Raw genomic sequence first — 11,538 nt, 5'->3', positions numbered from 1 at the left:
TTCCAGTCTAACAATTTATTTAGCATGTAGGACTACACATGTAAATTAAAGAATTAGGAAACAAAAGATCAATCCAAAATCAATTACAAAAAGCATAAGAATAAGTCAAAGTAGTATACCAGGCAATACAAAGTGCACATTTTTCTAAAGATTTTCTCCTGGCTCTTTTGCCAGTCTTTCTTAAACACCCAGATCAGAAATTAAAGAAATCTGAGGGAATTGATAACTAAATCAAATTTGAACTGAACACAATGGGGTCACAGCTTAACTGGAGGGGAGATTTTACACAAGAAAGGCACAACCCTCAAAGTAGAGAAGAGTTTCCCTGTTTTAAATCTTTATTATGATCTGCCATGCTGGTACGTAAGGAAGCTTGTTTCCGCCACAAAATAAAACATTTTAAAAGATAATTGCGACTTTTTATCCCACAATTGCGAGTTTAGGCCTACATCTCACAATTCTGACTTTATGTCTCACAATTGCATGATATAAAGTCAGAATTGCGAGATATAAAGTCAGAATTGCGAGATATAAAGTCAGAATTGCGTGATATAAAGTCGCAATTGCGTGATATAAAGTCAGAATTGCGAGATATAAAGTCGCAATTGCGTGATATAAAGTCAGAATTGCGTGATATAAAGTCGCAATTGCGTGATATAAAGTCAGAATTGCGAGATATAAAGTCAGAATTGCGAGATATAAAGTTGCAATTGCGTGATATAAAGTCAGAATTGCGTGATATAAAGTTGCAATTGCGTGATATAAAGTCAGAATTGCGAGATATAAAGTCAGAATTGCGAGATATAAAGTCAGAATTGCGTGATATAAAGTTGCAATTGCGAGATATAAAGTCAGAATTACGTGATATAAAGTTGCAATTGCGTGATATAAAGTCACAATTGCATGATATAAAGTCACAATTGCGTGATATAAAGCCGCAATTGCGTGATATAAAGTCAGAATTGCGAGATATAAAGTCGCAATTGCGTGATATAGTCAGAATTGCGTGATAAAGTTGCAATTGCGTGATATAGTCACAATTGCGTGATATAAAGCCGAAATTGCGTGATATAAATTCAGAATTGCCCGATATAAAGTCGCAATATAAAGAACTGTGACTTTATATCACGCAATTCTGACATCTTTTCTCAGAATTGTGAGATATAAACTCGCAATTGTGAGTTATAAAGTCCAATTTTAAGAAAAAAAAGACGACTTTTTTCCTCAGAATTGCGAGTTTATATCTCACAATTTTGACTTTATATCACGCAATTGCGACTTTATATCACGCAGTTCTGACTTTATATCTCCCAATTGCATTAGAAAGTCAGAATTGCGAGACATAAACATGCAATTCTGAAAAAAAGTTGCAATTGTGAGAAAAAGTCCGAATTGTGAGATAAAAAGTCGCAATTACCTTTTTTATTCTGTGGCGGAAACAAGCTTATATAGGTACGAGAATGACATCATTGTATCAATCACACAGACACTTTTAAACTGATACCAAACATGAAAGAGAAAATCAAACTCACTCAGTTTACTATATATGTGGCATAAAGACATTCGGAGTGGCGGGACATGGAAGTCTGTACATATACAGAGAGCGTGGAATGTGAAGCCAGGTTTATTATTTAATTGTGCGTTTTTTGGTTTCTGAAGTTCCTGAATGCAGTCCACGGCAGAAAACTACCGTACAAAAAGGGTTATAATCGTAGTCCATACTGCTTGTGTGCTATATAACAAGTCTTCTGAAGCCGTTACAATAGCAATTATTTGAGCTCAACAGCATCCCTCCCCATTTACTTTCATTGTACGAAAAAAGAGCAGAGCCAAACATCTTCATTATACAGGTTTCAAACAACATAAAGGTGAGTACATTATGACAAATTTCATTTTTGGGTGAAATATTCCTTTCAAAGCACTGCATCTAAAAGGAAAACAAAGCCTCTAGATGTGAACAGTACATAAACTTTACTTCATTGGACCATAAACCTCATTTAGGCACCAGTGGCTTTATTGACACAATTCTATTGAAGACTAAGAATAAAAAGAGCAGCATACTTTGAAGTGAAGTACAGGGTAATGTTGATGCTCCACTGTAATGTGCGATACTCGTATTTTGGCACTTTATGATTTCTGATTACTATAAAAGTCACATGTATAATCATGATTCCTTCATCGTTCAGTAGTTTTGTCCTGCTTGAAAAGTTCAACCTACCGTAAAAATTGTCCGGAAATGTTTAAATCCTGGCATCTTGACAAACAGGACTGTGATCTTTGGGGAAAGTCACTCACCCAGAGCTCAGTGCAGTGTGTTCACCCGTTACCTGCCCCGAGTTCCCTTCGGCCCTGTTCTGCCGAGTCGGTGTCTCCTCGTCCTCCGTCGACGCCTGACGTCACTTGATGCGATGGCGCACCAGCGAGGACTCGTCCGTAATCTCTCCGTCTCGGTGGCATCGGCAGGGCAGGATGAGCAGGATGAGGAGTACGATCAGGACCACTGCACATATGCCCATCAGAGCGTATGCGAACACCCACATCATAGGCTCCCTAAGAGACACGCCGCTGGTGCAGTCGGACGCTACGCCCTCGGCTAGGAACGGCCCGGCAATCTCTGCAAATGGTACACCGCCGTTTTCTGTTTGGAGGACAGGAGAGGTATATACAGAAAGAACCGTGACCAAGATGGCTGCAGTAACACACTAGTCCACTGTAAACATTCCTGAGACAGTTAATCCCAAAGTAGGCTTCGGTTTCTACATGCACGTCAAGACAGTGGTTCCCGACCCTGGTCCTGAAGTACATCGTTTAAATTAATACATTTTTAGCTAACTGTGATTTGTATATGTACATTTCTGAAATACATAACTAAGACGATCACCTCTGATAACAGATCACTCTAAATTGTAATGTGGACTCGTGCATTTTCTGTAAAGCTGCTTTGAAATGATTTGTTTTGTGAAAAGTGGTATACAAATAAATGTGAATTGAATTGAAAAACATTCCAGGATTTTTCTCCATATAGTGGACTTCAACAGTTGTCAATGGGTTGAAGGTCTAAATTGCAGTTTCAATGCAGCTTCAAAGATCACTACACGATCCCAGCCGAGGAATAAGGAAAAATCTAGAGAAACCATCGGCCATTTTCTAAAAAAAATAAACATTTGACAGATGGTTTGGCTAGTTAAGACTCTTATTCCTCGGCTGGGATCGTGTAGAGCTCTTTGAAGCTTCACTGAAACCCATTGAAGACACTATATGGAAAAAAATCCTGGAATGTTTTCCTCAAAATCCTTAATTTCTTTTCAACTGAAGAAAGAAAGACATGAACATCTTGGATGACATGGGGGTTGAGTAAATTATCAGGAAAATTTTAATTCTGAATTGAACTTAATCGAAGTTACTTGACAAATTTTTGTTGGCTAACCTACAAAAGGTTCCCTCAGCAAAAACCCAATAGGATTTCGGATTATTGCAGAAAATAAGCTCTGTGACCAACAAAAGGTTATGATTCTTACACATTTTGTTCATCATGATAGTCTTCATAAATAAACAACTTATGAACTTTTATGAATTATTGACAATGAGGCTGTGAAAGCAGACCAGTGAGTAGATGTGTTTTCAAGGTTCGGTGTGATGTTATTTAACTTTTTACATTTAAACTTTTTTTTTTTTTTTTTTTTTCTGGCCACTGCAAGCGTTTTTGTTAATTTTCACAAAACTTTCATGGCCGCCAGAATATTTTGTTGTATGAACATCTGAACATGCAATATATCAAAAGAAAGAACAAACCCTCTGCTTGAACAGCTTCATGCATTCTTATTACTGATGAAGCTACTGATGGATTTTATGTCATAGAATACAACGTGAAAATATCTCGGGCTTCTGTTCACCACAGACCTTCCAGACAGTCAAAGAAAAGAAAACATGATGCAGCCAGACAAAGTCGGGACAGACAACGGCAGAAATCCCATATTAACATAGGTGTGGCTTTTTTAGTTAGTCCAACTTTAGCAATGTAACATTAATTGAAAACTGTTGTTTGGTTTCTTTAGCTACAAAATGGGCATAATCATAGCGAGAAGTAACGTTTTTCCCTTGTCAATGATGAAAAATATGTCATTGGATTGTTATTTCATGTAACAGGACAGTGTACCAATCAAGTGACCAATAATGCTTGCTTTAAGAATTTGCATAAATAAAGTGCAACTTATTTGTTGGCATTGCTTCGCTACTGTGCTAACTAGCTAAAGTCAGCGAATTAGACACAATGTCTCAGACGACGACATGTTTGTCCTGTTTTGGCCACCGTAGCTTCTTCAAAAGGGAGTGGTGGTTGAGCCGTTGGTTGCAATTCGCAACCGAACCGCTAGATGGCGCTAAAATCTACACACTGCACCTTTAAATGAAATACTCTCGTAGCAGAAAGCTGATCCTAAATGCAGCTGTGACACCCCTGGGCACACATCTTTGAGGCTCCCGAACCCCTGTGTCTGCTTGTGTCCCACCTACCTGCACATGTGCTAACAGCAAAGCCCACCCTCTTTTGTGCACGGTCAAAGATGACGTAGAAGCCCTCCATCACAGTGGCTCCAATGACTAAGCCATTGGCTGAAGGGGAGACTCCGAACCGGAAACAGTCCAATGTCCCGTCAATATCTGTGACTGGCTGGACGTACAGCTGCAGAGAGAAAAACTGATGTCAAAAGAAGATCTGCGAGCTATGTACAATCTCAGTTTCTGTTCAATTTAAGAAAATATGCAACATCAAAAACCACAAAGTACAGGTATATCATGGGTTTGGAGCCTAAGGGTCCTGTGTACAAGCAGGGGTGCCGTAACGGGACGATTCCCCCCACCATTGGGGAGCGAAACACATTGATTCAACCAACGCTGAATTTTAAGACAGGTTGACATGATTTAACAAAGATTAAATCATTTTTATTTCAGTTTCTCTAAGGATAGTCCTGACCTGTGGGTGGATGGTGATGCGAAAGGACTGGCTGGTGTTCGTTGCTCTGAGGTAGATTGAGAGTTTGGGAAAAAGCCTCCATGGTGATTCTCCTCTCATCCAACACGCAAGCTTGGTGCCGTCAAAAAATCCAGCAGAGAAATCCTCTATCTAGGAGAGCAGGGTTACCTACAATCAATTGTAACTAAGGAGTCGTTTTAGAGTAGACTGAAGACTGAACCCCTTAAATACGCACTAAATTTGTGTTTCTGAGGTAAATAATTTGCCAAAAACGGAAGGTCATACCAATGATGTTTGCAGAATAGCCTCCACCACAGCACTAAACACATTTCCAGGAAGTCGCAGTAGAGTCGTCCCGCTATCCACAATGGCTTTATCTGAGTTGTACTGAACAAAATGACCAAAGGGAGAGAAAGATCCATCAAAAACAAGATCACTACATTCTTATCGCTGCCGTAATATTTTATCGAATGCTGTAGTTACTCCACTGGCAGCCATTAAATGTACAATTTCAACTCACCCTTAGCTCAATTCCAGTAATTATCAATGTGTTTTTCTAAAAGGATGGACTCGATTTTCTGGTTGAATTTACTTAATTTTTTTGGGCTGGACTGTGTCATGTACCTCTTTGCAATCTAGGTTTAAATTTTGGTCTCCAACTTCAAGCTTCAAGACTTCCACTTGGTAGTACCACTCCTCCAGGATTGGCGTGTACCAAACTGAACCCCGGTACAAGGTTGGCTCAACTCCTCCCATGATCTGAAACGCAACACAAAGACATATATTGTAGAAGCATGTCATCTGAGGCATATCATCTTTCCTTTGTTTATAGTAAAAATCTTCCAAGATATTAAAGTCCCCCTGTGGTGAAAATCAAGCTTTTAATGCTGTTTATATCTCTATGTGGTGTTTATAATTTGCTTTAAGACAAATCATGTGTAAATTCATAAGTCGACACCATTGCTGAGTATTTTCTCCTTAAAACTGCAGTGAACCAAAGACAGTCTCAAAAACACGGTTTGAAATCGCTGGCGTTTCTGACGTCACAAAATACCTTGTAACCAATCAGATCAACGTGTGATCGTCAACGAGTGGATCTCTGAGCTGGAGTGAGTGAGTGGAGGCAGGGCACATTTGCATATTCATCGAACCGCCGTATATTAATGAGGCAAGAGTGTAGAGTTACATTCAAGCTATTTTAAGGCATGAAGAAACGTTTAAATATGTAATTTTGGTGATCAAAGATGATTTTTGAGAAATAAAATTATTGACTACAGGGGGACTTTAACAATGGATACTCTTGATATAAATTAAGGCAAGAAACTACAGGTGAATACGGGTTTAATTTAACTAATAGATATCAACATACTTTCTCCAGTTGATTAAAGGCATCAAGACAGTTGTTTTGTATTGCAGGTTTTCTGAAATGTTACGTTTAAATATGCAAATAGGGCATTATCTAAATATATATGCATACATTTCGAGAACAGAAATCTGAATTTTGAATCGGACTTTATCCAAAGGTTTTTACAGAGGGGATTTTTCGATATCTCTTTTAATCACCCCATAAACCAGAAAATACTGTCAACAGCCAGAAAAAGTGTCTTAACTTAAATCTTTTTCACACTCAGGTAAAGTCCCTTTTCATTTTATTGAAATATTTAGTTACAGTGAGGAAAATAAGTATTTGAACACCCTGCTATTTTGCAAGTTCTCCCACTTAGAAATCATGGAGGGGTCTGAAATTGTCATCGTAGGTGCATGTCCACTGTGAGAGACATAATATAAAATAAAAAAAAATCCAGAAATCACAATGTATGATTTTTTTAACTATTTATTTGTATGATACAGCTGCAAATAAGTATTTGAACACCTGAGAAAATCAATGTTAATATTTGGTACAGTAGCCTTTGTTTGCAATTACAGAGGTCAAACGTTTCCTGTAGTTTTTCACCAGGTTTGCACAGAGTGCAGGAGGGACTTTGTCCCACTCCTCCACACAGATCTTCTCTAGATCAGTCAGGTTTCTGGGCTGTCGCTGAGAAACACGGAGTTTGAGCTCCCTCCAAAGATTCTCTATTGGGTTTAGGTCTGGAGACTGGCTAGGCCACGCCAGAACCTTGATATGCTTCTTACAGAGCCACTCTTTGCTTATCCTGGCTGTGTGCTTCGGGTCATTGTCATGTTGAGAGACCCAGCCTCGACCCATCTTTAATGCTCTAACTGAGGGAAGGAGGTTGTTCCCCAAAATCTCGCAATACATGGCCCCGGTCATCCTCTCCTTAATACAGTGCAGTCGCCCTGTCCCATGTGCAGAAAAACAGCCCCAAAGCATGATGCTACCACCCCCATGCTTCACAGTAGGGATGGTGTTCTTGGGATGGTACTCATCATTCTTCTTCCTCCAAACACGTTTAGTGGAATTATGACCAAAAAGTTCTATGTTGGTCTCATCTGACCACATGACTTTCTCCCATGACTCCTCTGGATCATCCAAATGGTCATTGGCAAACTTAAGACGGGCCTTGACATGTGCTGGTTTAAGCAGGGGAACCTTCCGTGCCATGCATGATTTCAAACCATGACGTCTTAGTGTATTACCAACAGTAACCTTGGAAACGGTGGTCCCAGCTCTTTTCAGGTCATTGACCAGCTCCTCCGGTGTAGTTCTGGGCTGATTTCTCACCTTTCTTAGGATCATTGAGACCCCACGAGGTGAGATCTTGCATGGAGCCCCAGTCCGAGGGAGACTGACAGTCATGTTTAGCTTCTTCCATTTTCTAATGATTGCTCCAACAGTGGACCTTTTTTCACCAAGCTGCTTGGCAATTTTCCCCGTAGCCCTTTCCATCCTTGTGGAGGTGTACAATTTTGTCTCTAGTGTCTTTGGACAGCTCTTTGGTCTTGGCCATGTTAGTAGTTGGATTCTTACTGATTGTATGGGGTGGACAGGTGTCTTTATGCAGCTAACGACCTCAAACAGGTGCATCTAATTTAGGATAATAAATGGAGTGGAGGTGGACATTTTAAAGGCAGATTAACAGGTCTTTGAGGGTCAGAATTCTAGCTGATAGACAGGTGTTCAAATACTTAATTGCAGCTGTATCATACAAATAAATAGTTAAAAAATCATATATTGTGATTTCTGGATTTTTATTTTTTTTTAGATTATGTCTCTCACAGTGGACATGCACCTACGATGACAATTTCAGACCCCTCCATGATTTCCAAGTGGGAGAACTTGCAAAATAGCAGGGTGTTCAAGTACTTATTTTCCTCACTGTAAGTGCTGGTGTTCATTGCTACGTTTTCAACTCCACTATACAAAAATAGGGTGTTTTCTATTTTGTTAGTTGTATTTATTGTTCATTTATCTGTTTAAGTTTAATTCTGCTTTTTTACTTGACAGCAAAAGTTATCAAAAGTCTCTGTATAAATAATTAAATAATTATAAATTAAAATTAATACAAAATTATTTTATTTATTTATAAATAAATAAATAAAAATTACAAAGGGAAAAACTATTTTGACAGAAAAGGTATCAACTGAATCCCCATGTTCTCTTTTTTTAAGTAACAATAATACAAATGTGGATCTACAGTATCTTTTTCCTTATATTTAATAATATAAGATAAAGCAAAAGATTCTCAAAATACATTCAAATGAAGACAATAAAAAAATAAAACTGACTAGATCTGGCATTTGCCTTCTGCAAATAGCCTCTAATTAAGAGGCTAGTCAAATATTTCCAAAAGGCTTTGGACGTTGTTCAGCGGTGGACACGGGACACACCCCTCCCCACCGCTCTTCCCATCTGCTCCTCTCTGCGGGACACGTGGCCGCCTCTTCTTCCAGCGCTCCCGTATTGCTAGCAGAATGTGCTGGCAGCAGGGGGCTCTCTTTAGCTTAATTAGCTTCTCACTAACGAGACACGCCATCCTATAGGAGGCAGCGGAGGTGTGAGACACAGAGACGCACTGAGCTTATTATGTTTCTTGAGTAGCACTGAGAAACCCAATCTCATCTGTCTTTGAGAGAGTGTAAACGGGCCTGATTTATGAGAGCAGGAATCCTGAATGCTACTTACGGCACCAACTTGTATGATTAAAATCAATAATACCTGTTAATAACAATGTTCTCAAATGTTTTACCAGGGGACACTTGTGATCAGGGTCTCTGATTTTGTAGACAATGGGCTCTTCAGATTTGTTCAAATTGTCCATAGAGACTGCTGCTCCTTGTTTGAATACACTTTTCAGTCTAATATTGTGGTGCCATCTATAATAATCTATTTCTAATAAACCTACACATAAACAGTCTCTTCTTGCAGTTCTTGGGGCAGAATAAGCTGTACTGAACATTTTCTATCATTTAAAGTCCCCCTGTGGTGAAAATCAAGCTTTTAAATGTTGTGTATATGTATTTGTGGTGTTTTTATGTGCTTTAGACAAGTCACGCATAAATTCAACACCATTGCTGAGTATTTTCTCTTTAAAACTGCAGTGAATCAAAGACAGTCTCAAAAAAAAGAGTTTGAAATCGCTGGTGTTTCTGACGTCACAAACTACCTTGTAACCAATCAGATCAACGTGTGATCGTCAACGAGTGGATCTCTGAGCTGGTGTGAGTAAGTGGAGGCGGGGCTCATTTGCATATTCATAGAACCATGTATACTAAGTGAGGCAAGGGTGTAGAGTTACATTCAAGCTATTATAAGGCACGGAGAAATTGTTTTCAAGTTAAAAAAATTTAAATATGTGATTTTAGTGATCAAAGATGAGTTTTAAGGGATAAAATTATTGACTACAGGGGGATTTTAACCATTTTAAAAACATTGTTGCTTAACTGAAAATACTTTCCATCATATTAACATTATTTTCCCTAATTTCGAAAACATTACCAAAAGTATACTAATAAAAAAATAACATTTAATTAAAAAAGAATTAAGTTATATAGTGTTGGCAAAACTAAAACAACTCTTGCCATAAGTATTTTTGTGATATTACCAAATACAGTAACATTTATTTTATAGATGAAGTTATTTAAACAACGTTTTGTGACTAAATTAATAAATATTAATAGAGATACTTAATATTGCAACTTATTTCATATGAAAATGTAATCGTTTTCATGTTAACATAAACAAAATGGTGTACACACAGTAGCAGTTCACTCCTAGTAGTTGGATTAGTTTTGCACTAATTTGGATCGTATATTTTTGCAGTTCAATGTAAGACTCCATGAGGTTTGGTACATACCAAGCTGCCGCCTGCTGGGTCAGCTGTAGTGCTGGCTGAGACTCCTGCTCCACACATCTGGAGAGAAAACACATCTGGAATCCCAGTCTGCCGCACAACAGAGTTGAAGAAGGGTTCCACTGATGGGTCGGGCTGAAAGGAGAAAAAGACAAAATGCATCCTATTTAAGGCGCTCTTAGTATTTTCATATCATATAATACTAATAGTCTAAATCCAAATGGTCCCACTTTATATTAAGTGGCCCTAATACATGTGAACTTACATGGTAACTACATGTGTACATAGTATGTAACTATAGTGTAAGTACACATTGGTACATAATATCTACAGCTGTAATATTTGTGTACCTACACATATGTAACAACCCACAGAATGGTATGTGTAAGTATAAAATGTGTAACAGTAACAACACTTTTTTTTCACTTCAGTGAGTACACGTGTAACAGGAATTATTAACTACATTTTGTAACAATATGCATTTACACAAGTTGTTAATACAAAGTGGGACCGTCCATCAAAGAATACCAAGGTACCTGTACATATCAAAATACCTGTTACACTGCTTTGAAACCAACACAAATATTCTATTTGAAAAAACTATTTACAATTATTATTTTCTGACTCACTTAATAATAGCAAATACAACTACCTTATTATTGTGTTCACTAGTAGAGTACATAAACCATTATCAAACTCAAAACACCATTGATGTTTGAGGATCTGAGCCACACCTCTGTGACATTTAACTTATCACGTAACAACCATAGCAGAGCAAAATCCAACAGTTTGCACACATTGCTAACATAACACACCTTTTATAAATAAAACACCTATGTAACACCATCATGTGACTTACCCGAACCAGTAGAGGATAAGCAAGCCCAAGAATTCCCTGCCAGTTGATTCCAGGCAGAAAGAAGCCTTCTGAGGTGAGGATTGCAGCTATGTTGATGGTGATGTTACCACTGGGCCCTTGAGGAATGTTGATGCGGTCAGTTCCCAGTTCCCCCTCCCATTCTCCCTGAGTGTATTTTACTGCAACTGCTCTCCCAGTGCTCTGATATGTACTGGAACTGAGCAAACCATCATAACATTGGTTTATCACTAATGCACTACAAACATAATTCACTAACAAACATTAAAAGACTGGAATTAACGAATGTAAGTTTTGTCTGAATGCTTTGTTATAAAACAGTGTGATGTAGTTGTGAGGTGTTTTGATCTTACAGTGAACTGTTATAGTAGTGTAGGAATGTGATCTTACAGTGCTCTGTTATAGTAGTGTGTGATGTGGGGATGCGATCTTAC

At 38.3% G+C, this 11,538-nt stretch overlaps 1 protein-coding gene across 2 annotated transcripts in view; it reads right to left on the bottom strand.

Annotated features, from left to right (window-relative positions):
- The window catches only part of bace2 (beta-secretase 2), a 28,419-nt gene continuing 16,881 nt past the window's right edge, over positions 1–11,538 (bottom strand). Inside the window, exons 3-10 of one of the 2 annotated variants that reach the window (XR_014030569.1) lie at positions 11,087–11,303; positions 10,231–10,362; positions 5,597–5,731; positions 5,258–5,359; positions 4,973–5,122; positions 4,513–4,681; positions 1,418–2,638; positions 1–416 (exon numbers count right to left, since the gene is read on the bottom strand). Coding sequence is in view for 1 of the 2 variants with exons in the window: in XM_081371688.1 (XP_081227814.1) it covers positions 2,397–2,638; positions 4,513–4,681; positions 4,973–5,122; positions 5,258–5,359; positions 5,597–5,731; positions 10,231–10,362; positions 11,087–11,303 (1,147 nt within the window). In the remaining variant the exon portion in view is untranslated. Of the gene's footprint in view, positions 2,639–4,512; positions 4,682–4,972; positions 5,123–5,257; positions 5,360–5,596; positions 5,732–10,230; positions 10,363–11,086; positions 11,304–11,538 lie in introns of both variants that reach the window. The other variant, XM_081371688.1, reaches the window with a different exon arrangement.

Source organism: Scardinius erythrophthalmus, assembly GCF_964197995.2.
Source record: "Scardinius erythrophthalmus genome assembly, chromosome: 7".
Classification (NCBI taxonomy): domain Eukaryota; kingdom Metazoa; phylum Chordata; class Actinopteri; order Cypriniformes; family Leuciscidae; genus Scardinius; species Scardinius erythrophthalmus.
The sequence above is the reverse complement of the archived record's forward strand: the minus strand, read 5'-3'. Positions and strand labels throughout refer to the sequence as shown.